The sequence below is a fragment of the Tachypleus tridentatus genome, chromosome 6, assembly GCF_004210375.1.
Source record: "Tachypleus tridentatus isolate NWPU-2018 chromosome 6, ASM421037v1, whole genome shotgun sequence".
In the NCBI taxonomy this organism is placed as follows: Eukaryota; Metazoa; Arthropoda; class Merostomata; order Xiphosura; family Limulidae; genus Tachypleus; species Tachypleus tridentatus.
This window is the reverse complement of record NC_134830.1, coordinates 36,765,608-36,789,375: the sequence shown is the minus strand read 5'-3', so window position 1 is coordinate 36,789,375 and position 23,768 is coordinate 36,765,608. Positions and strand designations below refer to the sequence as shown.

The following is a 23,768-nucleotide window of genomic DNA, read 5'->3' as shown; positions in this document are numbered from 1 at the left end:
ACTCCAGTCTTACACTGCTAATTTATGGACGGCTAACGCAAATAGCCCTCGTGTAGTTTTACGCAAAGTTAAAACAATAACAACATACAAACAAACAAAATGTATGTGATTTGAGCACGAGTTTAGCTGTGCACGTGCAAATTTTTGAAATTATGTAATTTAACCAGTCAATAATTTAAATCATATTCAGTGGAAGATAAACAAACGCCCACGCGTGCATGAAGGTACCATTAATCTCCCGGTGGTCGAGCTCTTCGGTAAGCCTGAGGGCTAAAACCACTAAAAACAAGATTCTATATTCGTAATAGGCACAATACAAATAACCCATTGTGTAGCTTTGTGCTCAACAGCAAGCAAACCCGCAGTGAACAACATGAAATTAGTCCACTGTGTAGCTTTGCACTGAGAAAGTAACAACTTACTCAACGTTATAAGTAATACAACAGTCTCTTACTACCAAAATACACTACGCTGACCACAAGTTAGTGAATTCTTTTTTGGCAAATTCTGCACTAAGAAGAACTGAGTAAAGATAAGGTCTTTCCTTGCCTGTGTTATCATTACAACTAAATTAATACTGTGCCCTAATTATCAACCACCGTTGTCAGGATAACAAAGAAAGAAAAGAGTTTGTTTGTTTTGAATTTCGCGCAAAGCTACTCGAGGGCTATCTGCGCTAGCCGTCCCTAATTTAGCAGTGTATGACAATAGGGAAGGCAGCTAGTCATCACCACCCACCGCCAACTCTTGGGCTACTCTTTTATCAACGAATAGTGGGATTGACCGTCACATTATAATGCCCCCACGGCTGAAAGGGCGAGCATGTTTGGCGCGACGGGAATAAAAAGAGAAGAAGAAAAGATGTCAAAGAGTTGGCTGAGTCACTATTCGTTTTGATACAATCAACCAGATTTTAATAAAACGCAAAATTGTACAATGACCTGTCTGTGTTGTTTCCATCACAGACTCATAATCAGTTTTATAAGTTCTCGGGCCTACTGCCAAGCCATTCATGGGGGAAGCGGGTACCCCCCACAAACTGATAAAAAAACGCATCTGAAAATGTTAGTGCGAGTAATACATCGCTTAAAACGTATTATGGAATTACAGTTTGTATATTACTGCATGCTGTTTGTCCTCTAGCGCTGTAAGTTATCTTCACCACAGGATGCAGTGATTACTTACCTTGTTCACAGACCACATAAGTATTTTTGTTGTTTTTTTGACGTAGATTCGATCGGCGGACCACGCATTTTGTTTTGTTTGATTGTTTTGGAATTTCGCACAAAGCAATTCGAGGGCTATCTGTGCCAGCCGTCCCTAATTTAGCAGTGTAAGACTAGAGGGAAGGCAGTTAGTCATCACCACCCACCGCCAACTCTTGGGCTACTCTTTTACCAACGAATAGTTGGATTGACCGTCACATTATAACGCCCCCACGGCTGGGAGGGCGAGCATGTTTTGCGACTCGGGCGCGACTCAGATTACGAAGCGCACGCCTTAACGCGCTAGGCCATGCCAGGCCCCGGACCACCCAATATGATTACAACTTAGCGAAACAAAACAAGCTGGTAAAAATTATAAATAATATTAATACTGACTACATACTCGTCATAAGGCATTAGTATTATGTCTTTTGTATTGTTCAACACAGTAATAAAATAATATAACAGGCCTTACACTACTGTCTTGTGATAATTAGCAGTTTGGAAAAGGCGTTCTTGTCATAACAATTGTTTTTGCAATAAACAGCTTATATAATTATTTTTTCAAACATTATTGTATTAATTGTGCCCTAGCCGATCTAATGAGCTCTGGATTGAGCAAAACGCGTCATTTTCAATAGATATGGCGAACTTGGTGTGGCTGGTGTACCATTGCTCTACTCTCTTATGATTCTTAAAAGCCACTAAGAGATTAGATAGAAAATACGATAGGTTTATTACTAATGCCTTATAACAAATATAATTACTTAACGTTCTGTAATTTTCGGTTAAATTCGTCAGCTTTAGCCTCAGGTCAGGATCAACATTTATCCCTGCTTCTAAATGTGGATTCCACGACTATCAACTAATGAAGATTCCGCCTGACACAAGCACGTAAAAACCAATGAAAGCATACAACAAACTGCTTTCTCTCCGACCTCTGGTTAACTCTCAAATTCTTTGAATCTAAAACTAATGGTGGATTTCTCTTGAACTTTGACCTTAATGTGGAGTCGCCAAAAACTCCATCAAGAGCTTTTTCTCCTTCGTAAACAAACCAGTAGACAGGTCATTATTTTAAAATGCTCGAAAACTCCCAAGTAAATAATACATTCTCCCAATTTAACTCAAATGTCATTTAACGTAAAAGTTTAATTTTTTTCTATTTAATTTGTACATATTTTTCCCACTTATATAAATGATTTTTAAAGTTTTAAGTGTTTCGTTTCGGAATCTACAAACCTATGCTTTCCATAATGATGTCACCTGCAAGGATCTGTCGCACCATCTGGGAAATCCTAACAAGACGTGTAATACAGTACTAGGTGTCAGATGGAAAGATGCACAGTTTTGCACACTATTAAGATTATCTATTCAGTCTTTTACTTCCACGACTTTAATTAATGCGCGCAATATTTAATAAAAGTTGCCATACCCTTTAATGTTGTCAAACAGAATAAACGAAATTTTTTACAAATGGCAGCTTAATGCGTTTCGTTATTGAAATGACCAGATTATTTTACCTTATTAATTTAAAATAGAACATATGTCATCGACCCACTTGAAAAAGATAAGTGAAGCAGTTCGTTCATTTGGCCTTACAAAGTGTATATCACGAGAAGTAAGGGCTAATTTATGCAAGCGCTAGGCCTAAATCATTATTATAGGTAGATGTTGTGAATCTTACGTCTGTCCTTTCATTATTTCATTATTGAAATGACCAGATTATTGTACCTTATTAATTTAAAATAGAACATATGTCATCGACCCACTTGAAAAAGATAAGTGAAGCAGTTCGTTCATTTGACCTTACAAAGTGTATATCACGAGAAGTAAGGGCTAATTTATGCGAAGCGCTAGGCCTAAATCATTATTATAGGTAGATGTTGTGAATCTTACGTCTGTCCTTCCGAATTCTGAAGAATGAAAATAACTTTTTTTAATATCGAAATAAAAGTTGATGATTTAAAATCTGACGATTAACACTTTTTGAGAAAGATAAATAAATTTACTCTCGAACACTGATGACATTTTTTTCAGTCGATAAAGTATAATAATACTAAATAAAGATGGTTAGCGAAAGGGTTGAAGTATCGTGACCAAACTTTATACACGCTTTGGTTTGGTTTGTTCTGAGTATTCACGAAGAGCTACACAAACCATGTCTAATTTAAAACTTGACGCACGGCAGCTACTTAAAAACACCCATCACCAACTTTTGAGCGGCTCTAATCAAATAGTGGGATTTCAGTTTGTTCTAAAGATTCGCGAAAAACTATACGAGGACTATCTACACTAGTTGTTCCTCAGTAAGAGCTGAAAGATTTGAGGCAAGAAGGCTGGTCAACACCACTCATCACCAATTCTTGGGCTTCGCTGATTGAATAGTGGGATTTGACCATCACTATTGAAAATATCTGTACTAATGTATCTTCCCATCCTGTTTAGAACTAATGGACTAACACGTTGTCTAATGAGAAATACTTTAATTTTAAAAAATGTTCAACGTGTTTTTATGAAAACTGACCATCACCTAATTCTGAAGAAAAAAATGCAAACATTTTAGAAATGTTGAAAACGTTATGCATTGATAATAAATACAGACCATAATAACATTTTAGATGTCAAAGTATATTAAAATATATACTGTATATTCATCGTAGTCTGATAATATACGTAGAGCGTAAACGTTAGTCTCAAAATATGTACAGAATAGACGATACATTCTGATAATCTGTATACAGAAACGTGACGTTTGGATAATTACTTACGTTACTGATGTTGAATCTGTAGAATAAATGTGTCACAGTCTGATATTGTTATTATCTAATAATATAAAATTAATAGGTAATATGCAGGTTAATACTACAAAGAGCATGGGGCGGCCTCTGACACTTTAGGTGTAAATGGTCCAGTCTCATATGTGAGATAGTCTGATGATCTATTTACAATCTGGATAGTCTATAATCACCATATAAATTACAATCTATTAATGTAATCAAAGTAAATATATCTCAGTCTCATGTTGTTGTATAATCATTACTATACAGAGGATAAAACTGTCTGATAATCCATATTCAGTGGAGATATCTTTATTTATTAATTTTTATATATACTACAGATAAAACAGTCTGATAATCCATATTCAGTGGAGATATCTTTATTTATTAATTTTTATATATACTACAGATAAAACAGTCTGATAATCCATATTCAGTGGAGATATCTTTATTTATTAATTTTTATATATACTACAGATAAAACAGTCTGATAATCCATATTCAGTGGAAATATCTTTATTTATTAATTTTTATATATACTACAGATAAAACAATCTGATAATCCATATTCAGTGGAGATATCTTTATTTATTAATTTTTATATATACTATAGATAAAACAGTCTGATAATCTATATTCAGTGGAGATACCTTTATCTATTATTTTTTTTTATATATATACTACAAATAGAATAGTCTGATAATCTATACACAGTACAAATATTGTATTCTGATAATGTTTAGATACTATAGATAGAACAGGCTATCGATATATATATATATATAGACATTAGTCTCAGAAAATAAGTAATCTTACAAAGGGTAAGGTACGTGTTGCACAAGTTCAAGTAACTTCTAATATTTTACCTTCCAACTTGTAAGGTTATTTTAATGATTTTAAAACTTTCCCTTGCTTATCAAACCACAATTTCCAGTAATCTTAATGTAGTTCGGGCCTGGCATGGCCTAGCGCGTAAGGCGTGCGACTCGTAATCCGAGGGTCGCGAGTTCGCGCCCGCGTCGCGCCAAAACATGCTCGCCCTCCCAGCCGTGGGTACGTTATAATGTGACGGTCAATGCTACTATTTCGTTGGTAAAAGAGTAACCCAAGAGTTGGCGGTGGGTGGTGATGACTAGCTGCCTTCCCTCTAGTCTTACACTACTAAATTAGGGACGGCTCGGTGCAGTGGGCTAATAACCTACTCACTTAAATACTTGTTGAAGAATCCGCAAGCGATTGCGGCCCTATGTTCCTAGATGGAATCTAATGGTGATAACTAATTAACTAACTAATGTAGTTCTCTTAAAATTCACCATCACTCACCTCAGTATACGTTTTTGTAACGTCTTCTAAAATTAAACATTAATAATCAAAATCAAATATTTTTGAAACAATAATAAATGAAACTGATCAGTTTCCAAACTTTTAGTTTTGGGCCAACGCCAGCTAATTCCTTTATAAAAAAAAAAAAAAAAAATCAGAGTCAGAAACAGATTGACAGTACGTGGTATCTTAAAATGGTTTAATACGTGCAACCTTTTTACCTAAAAGTACAAAAACAAAATCGATGTTAAAGGTCAAATATCACAAGCAGTATTTTGTTATTACTACCCATCCCAGCAAATAGAAACTTTCAGCATGGAAAAACAAACACGATAACAGGAACAAACGAATAGACTATTATACCTTTCCTTCTTCTGCAAGTTATGTAGTTACATAAAACTGAATGGTAAATCAGACTCGAATGTAATTGTACTACTGTTAGACATAGGATAATAAATAATGATTATATGACTTCAGTAAATTCCCGCCAAACAACGTGGCATTGTTGAAACACGATCTGCGCAGTGATTTTATGTACGTATTACCAACAAAGAAAAGCAGTGTAATGGAAGTGTGGATATTATCTAATTTCAAGCATTGAAGCCTTTTTTCTTTCTTTTTTCAGCCTCGACATACCTTATATAGAAAGACAAACGAGCGCGGCACGTGCTAAGTCGACATATATCCAATGCAATAAAAACTGTTAGCGCACTTCGAGTCTCGTGTCCTTCTCGTCGGTGGGTCACAATAATACCTTTTATCTCGCCGAGCGGAAACTCTTGCTTAACTTCACACTGATATCTTCTGTTATAAATGGAGATTTAGTCAGCTGACCAGCCTCCCTCCAAACCTAGTTGATTCTGTATATAATGCTGATATTGTATTCTGCTATTTCTTCTTTTTACTTTGTTCTTGTCTTTTCAAGGCTCATGTTACACAGTTCTGACCACTGCCAGCGAACCACCCCACTACACAATATTTCAACACATCTATACAAATATAGATATTATATCATACCTTTGATTTCCTAATCACACCGTTTGGGAAACTATTTCAACGTGCGTTAAAAAGCTTGTCCAACGATTGTTTCTGAGAGGTTAGCAAGTTTTATAACTAAAAAGAAAAAACTCGCATAATTATATTAATTACAGACTACAATATATTTCAGATATCATACACTAATAAAATATATACCCACTGTGAAAAAAAAAAGAAAAATGATACTCCCTTACTGTGCGATATCAAACGATAAAAACCCTATAACCCGAGCCATTTCGAAAAGTCAACCTTTCGAAATGGCTCGCGTTATAGGGCTATTATCATTTTATGCCAAGACTCATTGAACCTATGTGTTTTTCTAACATCATGAACATACAAAATCAATAAATCGGTAGACAAGTGCTATATATTATATGTCAAAGTTGTATTGAAACCAATAGGAAGAATGTTCCGGTAATAAACAGGTGAACTGAAATTGTTTCTTTATCGCAATGTGTTCGAACAAAACCCTTGAGAAAGAATCTTTAGTTGTATAGAGTTTCAATCATTCGGATATGAGATACATATTCGAGTGAAAAATACTATTACAAGGTAGAATGAATGTCGTTTGGATAATTGTTTATGTTTTCATAGGTTTGTCCCCTATCACCAAGTCCTCACCTTGTGACCTGTGTATTCGTACTACTCCGTCATCGCTGGCAAGATACTGTACTTTCCCCACATGCCAGGGAGATAGCCGAGAGTGTGACGGCGTCTATCATATGCCCACCGGCGGCGTTCCGACTTACCCTGTACCCTACTTCACCACTCTGCCTGGCTACACACGTAAGTTATACGTTTTATCACCCGGGTTAATGTTTCAAAGTTTTGTTGTCACTTATCTCAAGGTATTACGGAAAGACCAGTTTGTATTAATATGTTTTATTATCTAGGTTTTCAATGTTTGGTGTAACTTATTTTATGTATTACAGAAAGGCCATAGTGGATAATACTGTATTTTGAATATTTCAATTTGTCGCCCAGTTATGCTATACTTACATTACATATTATTCCAAGCAAGAGGGAATCCTCAGCTACAGTTAGATCTCAAATCGGTGAAGAGATTGGGATATGAGTTAAAAAGGAGAGTAAACAAATCAAATGTTTCCATCCAAGCATGCTTGAGTGAAAAAACAAACTTATGTAAGTTTTAAAGTTTTCTTTGAGAAAGAGCTGCAAGTAACAGTGACACCAGATGGCACTCTTAGTGATGTCGAGAAACCCCACTTGTAGAGAAATATATATGCAAAAACGGCTCGTTTGGGTTCAGAAAATATTTTACGTAGCAGAGCGAACAACGTTTCGACCTTCGGTAAACACCGTAGTTTCCCTTTCACATTCATAACACCAAGAAAAAGAACACTTCAATCAGTTTTCTATTATTTCTCAACAAAGATAAGAAGTGCTGAAATTTTACAAATTTTCTGGAAAAATTCACGTGGTTCTTGAATCAAATATAGCCAAAACTATCGAACGAAAATACGCAGGCCTGTTCTACAGGTCCATTTTTTTTCAGGACTTAGCAAAACATTTTCCATTTTTAATTTTGTAGATGTGTAATAGGTATGCACATTAATCAAGCTGTGTAATCAGAAAAGTTTTTTGTTTATTGAATATTATGCAAGACTACTTGATGGCAATCTGCACTAGCCGTCTCTAGTTTTGAAATAATAAACAAGAGGGAAAGAAGCTAATAAACACCACTCCCTCCCAACTCTTAAAGTATTCCTTAGCCAAGGAAAAGCGAGATTGACTGTGACGTTATAACGTCCCCAGGGATATTCAATAACGGGATTCCAACAAGAGCAGCAAGTTGGGAGTGAAATGACCTAATCGCCAGGTTATGTTGTTTAGTTTCTTTTGGCTATAAAACTACTTCTTGTTTAATATCACACGAGTTGTTTATCCTTTTCTGTTTTCTCGTCGTCTTTTCAAACATTTTTATACCAAACTAGAGCGTTAACCGAATCTGAAACAATGTGAATCAATCAGTAAAACTATATTATGTTTGTTTGTTAGTATATACATTGGAGCTATATCTATTCTGTCCACCACGAGTATCGAAACCTGATTTATAGTAGTAAAAGTTCGCAAACATACCATTGTGACACTGCGGGGGGAGGAAACTATAATATTAGTGGAGCGTAAGATCAATGTCTTATCGTTCTTTCTCTCCACTGATACTATAAATGCTCGTCATTTCAGTCACTGAGCGTTATAACATGACAGTCAATTCCATTAATCGTTGGCAAAAAAGTAGCCCACGAGTTGGCGGTGGGTGCTGCTGGTGGGTTGCCTTCCGTCTTGCAAACAAACGTTCTTTCTTATCGGTTGCCCTCCAGTGACTCAACGGTGTGTCTGCAGACTTACGACGCTAAAACTAGGTTTCGAAACCAAAGGATAACCAAGTACAAGAGAGCCCATTGTGTAGTTTTACGCTTAACAACAATCAAATCCAATCTATTACCTCAAAGTTTTTATTTATTATAATGTTGTGTTGAAAATATAGTATCATTCTAGAGTCTTGCTATCCGGTTTCAGGTAGGAGTGCTGTGTGGTTATTGTTGTTCCGACATTGGGGTCTAAGGTTATATTTGTTTTGTTTGGCAAGCTCATTGCATCTGAGTAATTGAACAGAATGAAATATGGAGCCTCTACATCAGTTGTCACAGTGGCCATTGAAAGCTGTGAGGTTACAGAGGTCGAAATCTCGATTAAAATTTGAAACTGAACGAAACGTTCTATTTCATTTACACCCATATGAATAAGGTACATAGATGTAATTAATAAGCATATTCGATTTTACTGCATCAAGCATCGGTTGCTTTATATTATGGTTCTTCGATGATTTATATATATATATATCTCTTAAGCGCAAAGCTGCACAACATACCATACGTGCTATGTCTTTCAGTTATAACATATCTGCCATAGCCCACCAAATCACCGTTTTGATGAATATCTTTCACACTACAACCAGTCAGAAAGCAACCATTAAGGTTATGGTCAGACTCTTTCCTCACGAGTGCAGAAATGAGTGTAAACTTATAAACTGTTTACAGCCGAGATTTAACGTTTATAAGCATTTTACTCTACCCGAGTAAGACAACATACTTGTAATACATGCACGAGAAATGAGGAATTTACGTCTGTTAAAAAAAGATATAACGCTTAGGGCGTTGTACTAGGGTTATACAATGAATGTCTTTAGAATTATTTCGCTTTACATAAAAGGGAAGCTTGAAAACATAAAAAAACGCTTTGTCAGGAAAAGTTAAAAATTATTCACGTTATCTTATCAGTGCACTTAATTCTTACTAACTGATTGAATCGTTTGATAAGTTACGTTTTTTAAATAAAATTGTAAGTTAAACACAGTCATGATTTATTTTAAAACAAAAAGAGAACGTCAATGTGTTGCTATAGTGCAGACTAAGCCTTTCCGAATATCTGAAGGGGATGGCCGGGTGGTTAAGGCACTCGACTCGTAATTCTAGGGTCGCGGATTCGAATTCCTATCACACCAATTATGCTTGCCCTCCCACCCGTGGGGGCGTTATAATGTTACGATCAATCCCACTATTCGTTGGTAAAAGAGTAGCCCAAGAGTTGATGGTGAGTGGTGATGACTAGCTGCTTTCCCTCTTGTCTTACACTGCTAAATTTGGGACGGTTAGCGCGGAGAGTTCTATTGTAGCCTTGCGCGAAATTCAAAACAAAACAAACCGAATATTACAAAGATATTTCTGTCAGTCAAGAAAAAAAAAACAGAGAGAGAGAACAAACTCGAATGATATATTGTAGTGCCAGTGATGTAAAATATCTTAGTGATTTTATACGTTTATCTAACTTTTGTTGAATTCATTCTTTAATGTATATGAATTTGATTTCTAAAATTAGTGAAATCTGTATTTCCAAACGTTGAACACTTCTCACTTACTGTAGCTCATAAGAAAAATGTAAGTGGATAAAGCCTTTACTTTCTATGGGATTGTATTACTTTAACGACTATAAACGGTGGATCATGAAATACAATTTCCATTTGATCATTTATAACCTACAATCCTATAATATGCCAAGGAAAGTTTTCGCATCGTACATAAAATAATTATCCAAACACTTAAAACCACGTAATGACAAATTACAACAATTTTTTGATCAGTGGTTGCATTTTGCTTTAATTCTAACGCAGTACGCTTTGTTGCTAATTGTTGTCTTTTCACATACATTATATCATTATTGAGTTGACTAGGTGGGGTTGTTCAATATTATATGAGAAATACTTATTCAATGAATCTAATTCGTGCATGTAATTAACAGGTGGAACCGGCAAAAATAGCGCTAATTAGACGCACATCTTAGGTAAGCCAGAAAAGGGCACACCTATCTTTGGAACTACGGGCAAGGGTTTGTAGCAGTCTACACTTATTTTTAGAACTATGGGCAAGGGTTTGTAACAGTTCCTGCTTATCTTTGGAAGTACGGGAAAGGGTTTGTAGCAGTCCCCACTTATCATTGGAACTACGATCAAGGGTTTGTAACAGTCCCCATCTATCATTGGAACTACGATCAAGGGTTTGTAACAGTCCCCATCTATCTTTGGAACTACGGGCAAGGGTTTGCAACAGTCCCCACCTATCTTTGGAACTACGATCAAGGGTTTGTAACAGTCCCCATCTATCTTTGGAACTGCGATCAAGGGTTTGTAACAATGCCCACCCATCTTTGGAACTACGATCAAGGGTTTGTAACAGTACCCACCTATCTTTGGAACTACGATCAAGGGTTTGTAACAGTCCCCACCTATCTTTGGAATTACGATCAAGGGTTTGTAGCAGTCCCCACCTATCTTTGGAATTACGATCAAGGGTTTGTAACAGTCCCCATCTATCTTTGGAACTACGGGCAAGGGTTTGCAACAGTCCCCACCTATCTTTGGAACTACGATCAAGGGTTTGTAACAATGCCCACCCATCTTTGGAACTACGATCAAGGGTTTGTAACAGTACCCACCTATCTTTGGAACTACGATCAAGGGTTTGTAACAGTCCCCACCTATCTTTGGAACTACGATCAAGGGTTTGTAACAGTCCCCACCTATCTTTGGAATTACGATCAAGGGTTTGTAGCAGTCCCCACCTATCTTTGGAATTACGATCAAGGGTTTGTAGCAGTCCCCACCTATCTTTGGAACTACGGGCAAGGGTTTGTAACAATGCCCACCCATCTTTGGAACTACGATCAAGGGTTTGTAACAGTACCCACCTATCTTTGGAACTACGATCAAGGGTTTGTAACAGTCCCCACCTATCTTTGGAACTACGATCAAGGGTTTGTAACAGTCCCCACCTATCTTTGGAATTACGATCAAGGGTTTGTAGCAGTCCCCACCTATCTTTGGAACTACGATCAAGGGTTTGTAACAATGCCCACCCATCTTTGGAACTACGATCAAGGGTTTGTAACAGTACCCACCTATCTTTGGAACTACGATCAAGGGTTTGTAACAGTCCCCACCTATCTTTGGAATTACGATCAAGGGTTTGTAACAGTCCCCACCTATCTTTGGAATTACGATCAAGGGTTTGTAGCAGTCCCCACCTATCTTTGGAATTACGATCAAGGGTTTGTAACAGTCCCCATCTATCTTTGGAACTACGGGCAAGGGTTTGCAACAGTCCCCACCTATCTTTGGAACTACGATCAAGGGTTTGTAACAGTCCCCATCTATCTTTGGAACTACGGGCAAGGGTTTGCAACAGTCCCCACCTATCTTTGGAACTACGATCAAGGGTTTGTAACAATGCCCACCTATCTTTGGAACTACGATCAAGGGTTTGTAACAGTACCCACCTATCTTTGGAACTACGATCAAGGGTTTGTAACAGTACCCACCTATCTTTGGAACTACGATCAAGGGTTTGTAACAGTCCCCACCTATCTTTGGAATTACGATCAAGGGTTTGTAACAGTCCACATCTGTATTTAGAAGTGGATAATTGAAGCGAACAAATGTCTGCGAGGACATTTATTTCTCTGTGGAGAGAGATAAGTAACCCAGACATATATCTTTGTAGAATTACATGATAAGCAACACAGAAACACGTTTGTATGCAATTATAGATTTATAATAAAGACACTTTTCTGTAGAGATAGCTGATAAGTAACACATACACGTTTGTGCGGAGTTATAGATAATTAACAGACACGCGTTTTAGTGGAATTAAAGGTATGTAACATAGATACGCGTTTGTGTGACATTATAGATATGTAACACAGACGTACATTTTGATGGAGTTTATATGGAATTATATTAAGTTTACTAGACAGAAATCAATGTCTAAGTTACCTTTAACTGTGGTTTTCTGTCAATACACCCATTACACTTCTGTTTAGGAAGCGTTAGCTCAGTTCGTTTCATCTTGCAGTGCAATTTTAAACAAAGTATTCTAAAGCTGATTGTTACTGTAACAGAATGAATTACATGGAGTAACACTAACTGTAGTTAAATGTAATATGAAGTGTTTTTGGTCATTTTCTAGAAGCGATCACTACGATTTCGATTTGAATAAGAATAACACGTATTTTGTTTAGTCCTGTCGTAAAAAGAGAAAAGAAGAAAAAAAATTGGGCGTTATGTTAGTATACTAACATCTTATTTATTATTTCAGTGCTACCAATTTATATCTTTTTGTCTTTTAATTTAGTAAAATTCCAAGTAGTTTGTCATATCCTGATTATTTTTATCAATAAATATTTAAATTTAAAAGCTCCTTAAAAAAGCGGAACCCACTCAGAAGTCAGTTGAGCAAGTTGATCTGATCTCCAAGCTGGTAAAGCCTGAACATTATCGATGCTGTGCACGCGCCGAGCACCCGAGAAGCATTTAGACCTAAAATAACATATCTAGGCCTCCGTGTGTGGACGTGTGGCGATTTAATCAGTGGATATTGTAAACTTACGCTCTCGGACAAAAGAGAGCCGTTATTTTGTGTTCATTTTTCGACCCCTTTGTCGGTGAGGGACTAATGAACGAACTCTTTCAGAATATTACTGTCATAGTATGACTTGGTTTACAGTGAGACCGAATGATCTAGCTTATAGCCGTAACTAAGCTCAGCGCGCGTGGAGCACGGGTGGTCTGAGCTGTCCGCGCTGCCGGCTAACCGAAATGGATATATATCTACCGACACCAAAGAAGTTATGTATATAAAGACAGAAGAGCAGCTGTTATAACTATTTGTTCCATTGTTTAGGGCGGCTTGTGATTGTTTGTGTATGGTAAAAATCGAATGGGCGCGCATAGCTAAAACATCTAAATGACTTCAAAGTGTTTTTGATGTAACAGAGGTCTTTGTTAAATTTAAACTGAGCCCAAGGTACATAAAACACATTTCGGCTTTCAGTTGATTTCGTGTTGAAATACTATCGCTCTTAAACTTAAAAGCTCACTTCATAAAGAACGCTTGCGCAGCTACTTGTTTATCGTTTAATAAACCGAATAGTGTTTTCATTCTTAACCGCTAATGGCTCATCCATCGTTCAATATTAAGGCGTTACAGTCGTGAATATACCGAGTTTAAGAATCCACCACAGATATTTAGCCCAATACAAAGAACTCTGTTTGGTGTTAGATGGATTCAAGAGACAGAAGGTTTTAAGACTAATATCTGTCCATTTATTCATCTATCTATCTATATACGCATGAACAAACACATGCATATATATATATATAAGCGTGCGCGAAAAGAACTGATTTAAATAACCTTGTTGCGGCTTTTTAAAATAAATTAATGTTGATTAAAAGCGAAAAATATTTTAAAAAATGACGATTTCCAAAATATCGAAAATATTTCTTTACCCTAATTAATAAACATAAAATTTTTCTTTACCCTAATTAATAAATATAAAATTTTTCTTTACCCTAATTAAAAGCAGATTTTTGGATAGAAACGTTTGTGGAAACAAAGTTCAGATATTTACAAGACATACTGGGCGATTTTGTTTTATATTGAATATGGATAAAATGTTAAGTCCCACGAACACCATGTATTTGGGAATTATATTTCTTTTAAGTGTAGTACAACACCTAAGGTACTGGTACCGTAGATTTGTGCATAGTGTGCATTCTTCCTAACTAGAACTGATTGTCTCTGTTCTACTAGCCAATTTATTTTGCATATACAATGACGGATTGGCTTCGTTTGTTTGCTGGTTGCTTGTTTAGCACAACGGGCTGTCTGTGCTGTGCTCAACCAGTATCGAAATCTAGTTTTTAGCTTTGTGAGCCTCCAACTGGCTTCAAAAAAAGAACCCGAGAACTTAGTTTACAGGGTGACAAAATGAATGTTATAATTTAATGCTACAAGTTCACATAAGTAAGCATATTTAAAGGTTTGCCACTTGACAAATCTCGAAAACGAAAACAGACAAAAATATAAACGAAACTTTGAAAGGATTGGTTTGTTTTGAATTTCGTGCAAAGCTACACGAGGGTTATCTGTCCTAGTTGTTCATAATTTAGCAGCGTAAGACTAGAGAAAAGGCAGCTAGTCATCTCCACCCACCGTCAACTTTTGGGCTACTTTTTTACCAACGAATAGTGGGATTGATCGTAACACTATAACGCCCCCACGGCTGAAAGGATGAGCATGTTTGATGTGACGAAGAATCCAACCCGCTACCCTCGGATTACGAGTCGAGTGCCTTAACCACCTAACCATGCCGGGGCCCCTTTGAAAGGAGTAAATAAAGCTCTCTGAATTCAAATATGTTACAATTAATAATCAAAGTAAAAGCAGTTTCCCAAGCTCATTGCTTCTGTTGCGGACTTTGCCAATAACTCACTTATTTTCCAGCTTATTAAATTCTCAAGCATTCTTGTATTAGTGGACTTGTTTTAAACTTAATCTTAATCACTAGAAGCAGTGGGCAACACCTTCTCTGCCACCACCACAAAATCCATAGTTGTTTGTGCAGATGGTTGTGACTCGGGATATAACACAGTCCTTCTTTGTTCTTCTGTTTATCTTGTTTGTTTTCTGTTTTCGGAAATGGATCCTATTCCTCATACTCATCAGGAGTAAAAAGAAAGTTATGTTGTTCAGTGAGATTTCTCCTGAATCGTGAGCAAGAAAAAAACACATCTTGTTTGTCTGATTCAAGTTTAGGAATCGGCAAATCATGTTCAACGAGAAGATTGATTGTTGACGAGTTTTCTACATCCACAAGCTTTGCGGTTTAAAATGATCTTTTTTAGATCTAATAGAGATATATGAATCAGTGTGGGTGTTTGGAATTAATCACAAAGCTACACAATGGGCTATCTGTGCTCTGCCCACCACGAGTATCGAAACCCGGTTTCTAGGGTTGTGAGTCCGATGACATACCACTGTGCCACTGGAGGGGGAGTATGAGTCAGTAAATACTTTTGCGAGCTCCGAATAGTAGATAGTAAAACGTCTATGAATCATATCCATAACCAAATTATTAGATAACTTATAGCTCGAAATTTGAAAATAATTCCTATTGTTATTTTTTTTCTAAATCTAATAAATTTTAGTAATTCGTAGTCTCCCAATTCAAATAAATCCTTCAAAGCATTAATTTTGTTTAAGTATAAATATATAGAATTGTATTTCAGCTATTAGTTAACATTTAATACTTTAAATCTTCTATTACCAATCTCTTAGCTGTCCTAACTATCCTATTAGTTTGTTTATTTCCAGTTTCACTCACCATTATGCAACGTTAGTTTTAAAACTCACTAATAAATATGTTTAGAGCTTCCTCAAATATCCCACTATCAACCATGTAGAAAATTTGGGATAAAATTGTTTCAACAATTTTAGTTTATTTCTTTTTATCTCAAGTAATTTTTACATCACAAAAAAGTAAGCTTTAACCATTTAGCTGTCTAAGTAAGATCTACTGATAACCAATACGTAAATCCTAAAGTATTAGGTTGAGGAATAATTCGTGAGCGTTTTTAAATAATTTCATTCAAGCATTACATGCAAGACTATACAATACTTCAATGCATGAACACATTACACCCAAAACATTTATTATGATACTTTATTTCATGTAATACCTAGGTATATAGTATGCATTGTTTTAAACGAAATTGCAAGAAATTAAATGCGAAAAGCAGATGGTGTCGAAAATGCTCGATTTTGTCCACTTGACATTCCATTTAATGAGCTGAAAATGAAAGCAAAAATTAAAGACATATGAAAATCAAACACACCATCTATTAGAGCAAAAATTTATCTACCAAATGACATGAAATATTTTGCGAAAGCGTTTCATTTCTGAATATATTTTTTAACTTGAAAAAACGCTCACGAATTATTCCCCAACCCAATAATAAACAGTCATAACTAGATAAAGTGCAAATATGTCTACTTGCAGCAAAACGTGGTAGTTACATTTGCTGATATTTTGAAATTAACTGCAATGCCACAATTAGGTTAACATACAGAAGACTTGAAATACATCCAGGTTTAACACCAACGAATATGCGAAAAGCACGGTCTCTTGTCCACCGTCTGCAGCTTCCTGTTTACGACAGTTGTAAAGATGTTTCGTTTCTCGCTTAGAGTCCATTTATTAAATCCAGGTTAGCAGTATCGTATATTTCTCCGAACAACTTTGCTCAAACATCTAGATTATCAAATAAATCGAGCAGTTCTCTATTAGTGTACCTCGTGCCCTCTAACACCAGATATAAAACATGTGTATGCTCATGAATATGTCCTAACGAGACTATTTTAAGCTAAGCAGTACATCCGACGTACCATATTTGCTGCAAACATCAGTGCTGATATACAGTTTTCCACATCATTGTTGTGCTTTTCAAATGTCATTGCAACAAGTGAAACAACTGTTTACCTTTACCTGGTTATGAACCAACAAAACCCTTTCCTGTACGACTCCATATTGGACTCTAACCGAACACTGAATGTTCCATTGCTATTAAGTCTTGCATGCAATCTATTTTCACAGTATAGATTTCCACTTGTCTTACTTCCTTGGAAGTTTGATCCCTTATTGTCTAACGTACATGCTCCTTCATTTAAGCCTAATTTTCCATAATTTATTTCTGGTTTTGACGTTCTATGATCCCCTGTTGCTCTTTTATTACTTTTGTCTTATTTTCTCCTTAGCAAAACATGAAACGGAACTGAAACGACATCAAGCCTTATTATCCCAGCTCCTCCTGCGTCACCACAGTTTCATTGCGTCTTTTTCTCTCTGTTAATGAATCCTAACGTAAACGTATTTCTAGTCGTTCATTTAATAACTTGTCTGCGCCAAGTATATCGTACAGAAGTTGACTTTTTAACGTCGGAACAGAAAAACCAAATTTATTTACTGTCATATGCTGACTTATCGGATTTGAAAAGGGTACACTGTGAATGGGCTGTACAGGATAAAACGCGAATTGACTTGAAAGATGTATTAGGCTTTTTGGCCGTGCAAATGTGTTCTTGACATTACTGTCCGCAACCCTAGAGGACACATTTGTTGGTTTGGCTAAGATCACTTTCACCCTTGTATCATCGAAGCACTTTGGTACATCACAAACAACAGCACTTACAGTTTCAAAATCACTTACCGAGGTTTCGATTAGTCTGACATCAAGCTAATGTCATTGATTACAGAAACTTGAGCGTATTTTTTTTTTCTTTATTATTATTGTCAAACTACTGACATTACTGGACTAGGAGACACATCTGGGGGTTTCGTGGCACTCCTTTGATTAAGATGGCAAAATTGGTGTTTACAAAATCCACGCTACCTCCTCAGGTTGAAATATCTCTGTTTCGTTCTGATCTTGCACTTGACGCGTGCGTGTGTGTGTTGTGAATGTGTTACTAAAATTAAAGGATGGTAGCTCAGAAGACTTTGCAAGACTAGTTTGAGTTGCTAAACCTTTAGAGAAAAACACAGAGCTCAAATTTCTGGAACCCTCTGGATCCTCGGTGAGCGTTTTTTTCTTCTGTTTCTTTCCGAAAACAAATTCTTCTATTTCATAAGTTGCTCCGGAAAATTCTCGATTTTGTGTATAGTCAGGTCCACGCCTGCTTGCATACATTATGTTTTCGTTCCACTTAATCTCGAGGATTTTTAAGTCTTGTAATTGTTGCTCTCAAAATTAAATTTTTGTTTTGTATTAATTGTAATTTCTCTCATGTGCACTGCGAAAAATCTTTCATTTAGCGCTAGGTGGCTGTGAGAATATAAATTTGTTTATTTGTTTTTTAGAAGTTATGATCGTATATTTGCATCATTATGGGAAATAATTGAAATGAATCCAAGGCTGGTAATCGTTGTAATACATAAGAAAGAAATATTATTACTGCTTTCAATGCTCTTACATTATTTTTATTGTCTGGCCTGAAGTGCATCTTCTTAAATAATCTTCTGAGACTCTTAATTTTGAAATACGGACAAGGGACAAGTAAGGGAATTAATCAGCATAATCAACGCCGCTTGACTGTTCTTCTTATAACGCACCCACAACTAGTATGGCGAGGTCTGAAGTACAAAGCCGACCTGCGTCTCGTATCTTAAGAATCTTCAAAATATTTAAATTTATTATTTATAGTATTTTATTCAATCTACATGTGTGTGTATGCGTATTGCCGTAAATTCAGTAAGTTTATTTAAGTGTTGCATCATTCTGCAACATATTTATCTGTGTTGCTACTTCAAGAAAACAAAAACGGATTCAGCTTCATAAATTTTAGCTAAAAAAACGACCCTTATAATTGTTATGGATAATTGTGACAGTTAAATTCAACTTTTTACGTAGTGGATGCTGAGAAAATTGTCTAAAAGTGGATTAGTTTTTGAGCAAATAGTGTTATATATTCTGAAATTTTTCATTCAGTAACCCATCATTTGATACCATTATTATGTAAACATCTTTCATTTTAACTCATCGTTTTTTGTTGTTGTTGTTTTTACATATATTTTGCTATAAGTTCTAGTAATTTTTGTTACAGTGTACTCTCAAGGCAGAGCGCTGACCTCACATATAGATTCAACCACACACTCATCTGTTTTAAACAACCAGATATCCTCAGGAAAGAGAAAACGTTCATGGTCAAGAGCTGTTTTTTCAAATCTCCAACGAAAAGGTCTGGAAAAACGTTTTATTATTCAAAAATACATCACTAAGCCTGATCGAAGACAGCTCGCCGCCACATTAGGCCTAACAGATGCTCAGGTGAGTAAATGAAAGAAAGTTTCATCAATAAAATTCAGAAAAGCATTTGTTTTATACAAAACAACAACAAACTATTTTAAAGTGTTTGTTTTAGTTCAAAGCTGTTCACCTCGGAAATCAAATCCTGAAAGTTAGAGTAATAGGATTTAAGGTTTATCGTTACCGGAGGACCCTTGAGCCAACAATACGACTATTGTAAGTTATGGTACCAGCACACCTCAAATCGTTCGCTAAAAACCAGGTTTCCATACCTGTGGTGAGCACATCACAAACAACCGTTTGTGTAGCTATGTGCTTAACAACAAACAGACTTAAATCGTTTAGTGATGGATGTTTATATTAAGTACAAATTTGTATGAAAATAACTATTATAATTTTGTGCACATTCTTAGAATGGTATAATTATTGCCTGTTTATTAAAGTAATTAGTAACAAACCTGAACTAGAATTCTCAGTGCTAAAAATGCACTGTTTACGTCTCGCTTTACTCAAACTTTCTGTAATCTGTGAGACTGCGTGTTAGCGCTTCAAAACCTAGTTGATTTAGTTAGTCACATTGTTCTGTTTATTTTGTTTATTTTTACACTCTTTCTTGTCCTTTGAACTTTTTTTATGTTATCTGCTCATTCAGTAGTCGCATAAAACATTGTCATGTTACCATCCTTAGTTAGCGGGACTTTATTATAATATACATTCTGCGAGATATAGCTTTCTCAAAATGCTTCAAGTTTATACAAAATAATTCGTAACTTCAAAGAAGTAGGGTTAACCCTCTGTTTTTGAAAACTTTAACTTCAAACTTATAAAAAAAAACTACTAAAATGATCAAATAGACCTCCATCCACCCCGAAGTCCTGATGTTGAAAGTTGATTAACTTAGGGTTAAGGTTCAAAAAACAGACCGATTGAATTAGCAGTGGCATGACTGACGCGGAACAGCCCCCTGCCCCGTGCTCCCCATCGGGATATGAATAGCGGATTTCTGCTGACGATGGTAGAACGTAGATAGTGTCACCACTTTCACGCTACGGTAGATACAAAGTCCTGCGCGTGAGGGAAGGTGATAGGTTTGGCCCATTTTCGACATCGATGCTATTCGCAAAGCTTTCTCGATACACACAGCGAGCGATACTTAACCTCAACTTGCGCCTGCTTTCGTTCGAGTCACGAGCTCACGTGAGGAAAGCACGTTTCGAAAGCTTTTACGCGTTTAAGTGTACCACGGTGTGACCGCCAACGTTTTACACGCTAACATTGCTGAGATGTTCCAAACGTTTTAGACTTTTAAGTTTAGAATAAATCTGTTTTATCAAGGTCGTATCTTATATTCTAGGAGCACTTAAAATTATTTAAATGGTGCTACTACTAAGACTTTTTAAGGGAAAGTTTCAACTATGTATATATATATATAATATAACGTAACCGATCTTCAAACTCAATGAAATAACAGCTGTAACCAATATCTGTGCACGCGATATCATTTTGTGAAAACATCAACACTACATATCAAGATAACCTGAAAATTATTATTGCTTTTCATTATCAAAATTAAATCAGTATAAAAGTTTATTATTATTATTATACAATGTAGTTGCTTTGTGTTTTTTTGGGTTTTTTTTTTAAGTTAGCTTAGTTAGAGCCCGCACGTAGTTATGATGGCTTGAACTTCCATTTTATTAAGAACTTAGGGCACTTGTTGGTCGTGGATAAAAACATTTCTTATTTATAATAATCAAAACTAATGATGAATACACATAGAAGCTCTAAAATACAGCAAATCAGCGAATGAGTTTTTGTCGTTGATTTGTTACAAGTTTGCGTATTGAAACCCTTTGTATTTCTGTTTCTGTTCATAAAAATTCTCCTCTTTCTAAAGTTTTATTTGAAGTCAAAGAAAATCCTTTGTTCTTGTTTGTTCGTTAAACCCGTGCCTCCACTTTATCATGTAGACGTCCGTACACAATGGATAAGTTATATCTTGATTTCACGCAGGTCAAAGTTTGGTTCCAAAATCGACGAATGAAATGGAGACATTCTAAAGAAGGTCGAGAAGAGCTTGCTAGACTAAACCAAAGTGGAAGCATTAATGGCACTAGTAGCGCCAAATCTACGGAGCGGCCAGAGAAAGAAGTAGTGTCAAAAACGTTGGTCGACACTGAGAGTAGTTCTGAAGAAGATGATGTCGAATCGTGTAGTATGGTAAATCTGCCAGAACTGAACTCAAGGGATAACAAAACAAAATCTGAAAACGTGACGGGATGGGTCTCAAGTGCAGGATCAAGTTAAAATGTTAAGCAAATCAATTAATTAGATACTTCTAAGAAAGAATCTCAGCAGTCACGCAACTGAAACTGAGTTAGCAATATTCAATGATTCTTCCTAAAGGAGTCTAACAACTCAGAGGACAGAAGAAATGCTTGTCCGACCTGACCTCCATCAACCATATGTAAATAAGGTTAAACGCTTCGTAAAGTTTTACTAACTCTGAACAAAAGATTCATGAAAAACGAAATATTTGTGGAATGCATGTCTTACCGCTACAAGCATCACATAGCAAAAACTATATACCTTTAGCAATCGGACTGTAAGTAGAATATGAATATTTTTAGACTATAACCATTTTTATTAACGTGATTTTTCCTATTATTTGCTTGGATTTTTGTGTGTAATAAAGAGGCTATCTTACATGTTGAGTGATATTCTGCTTAATGTAAACTTTAACATTCTTCAAAAGTTTTCGTTAAATCTATAGTAACCGTTAAGTTTCAGAGTTCGAAAACTAAAAAAACTACAAAAACGTAGATTTATATACAAAATGTGTTTAATAAAATATTTTGAAGCAACGTTCTAGCTGTTTGATTGATAAATGGATTATAGATTTACCGCGTAAAACCAATTATAAAAGTTCGTTACCTTATTTATTGGCTTTGTGGTCATTGAATTCGCATATTAGAGACAATCACACACGCTGTTTATCGTCTTATTTCCCCTAAACTCTCTGATAATGTGACGATTCTAAATAACCTTTCAGTCAGGAAATAAAAACCCTGTAACCCGAGCGCTTTTATAAGGTGGACCTTTCTTTTTCAGGAGCAAACTGACTTTCTGTCAGTGAATTTCTACCTGTTTTTTTTCTTTTCACATTTAATGGGGGTAAAACACTAATTAATACAACATTGGATGAATTCCATGGCCAAGAAAATACTTATGTTACCAGAACACGTTAACAATGTGACAGTTGAAATACGACTCGTGTGGTTTTTACTGTTTTATAAGTTTATCAATACATTTAGTTAACTAAAAAATTGTGAAGTAACATCAAGAAGTTTTGGGAAGAGCAGGGAAGGAAAAACAAAAGCGGATGTATACACGAGAACCTCTTGAAAAATACGGCACGAAGAACAAAAGTAGAATAGTTGGGGATTATTTTCAACCTCGAAATAATCTATGTTAAGTAATGCGAAGAGGTGGTGGACTTAGACCTCTATACATTGGCATGCATTCATAAATCAAACGATTTTTAAACCTACGTAATCAACACCGCTCGATAATGGTTAGATATTGTGTAAGAAGATGGACAAATCAAATAATACTTCTTTGTAATCGCTCTTCAAAATACATCTTTTACAAGTACGAATCTCTTCCAAAGAAATGCTGTATCGCATTTGCAAAAATCAACTTTACAAATAATTTTAATTATATTTTTGCCTTTACTGTTTTAACGTTGTAATTTTTATCAAAATTGAACTTGAACTTCTACATAAAAATATTGGATTGACTTATTTGTTTTGAATTTCGCGCAAAGCTACTCAAGGGCTATCTGCTAATTTAGCAGTGTGAGACTAGAGGGAAGGCAGTAGTCATCACCACCCACCGCCCACTCTTGGACAACTCTTTTACCAAAGAATAGTGAGATTGACCGTCACATTATAACGCCCCCACGGCTGAAAAGGCGAGCATGTTTGCTGCGACGGGGATTCGAACCCCGCCCTCGAATTACGAGTCGAACGCCTTAATCCACCTGGCTAGATTCATTTAAACAAGATGGCTTTAAAAATACCTTTTGTAAAATGAACTGTAAATAACAAAAGTGTGCGTCTACGTATAACCCAAATAAACGATAAAGCAAATGTTACGTTTAATATGAAATCTAGTTGTTTTTTACTAATTAATACCACTTTTATT

The 23,768-nt window shown here is 35.9% G+C and overlaps 1 protein-coding gene across 1 annotated transcript in view; it reads left to right on the top strand.

The window, feature by feature from the left end:
* The window catches only part of LOC143252254 (uncharacterized), a 35,971-nt gene extending 13,702 nt beyond the window's left edge, over positions 1-22,269 (top strand). The window contains exons 2-4 of the mRNA XM_076504110.1: positions 6,941-7,132; positions 19,360-19,583; positions 21,576-22,269. Of these exons, the coding sequence (XP_076360225.1) occupies positions 6,941-7,132; positions 19,360-19,583; positions 21,576-21,869 (710 nt within the window). The 3' untranslated portion in view covers positions 21,870-22,269. The remainder of the gene's footprint in view (positions 1-6,940; positions 7,133-19,359; positions 19,584-21,575) is intronic.
* The last annotated feature ends 1,499 nt before the right edge of the window (positions 22,270-23,768 follow it).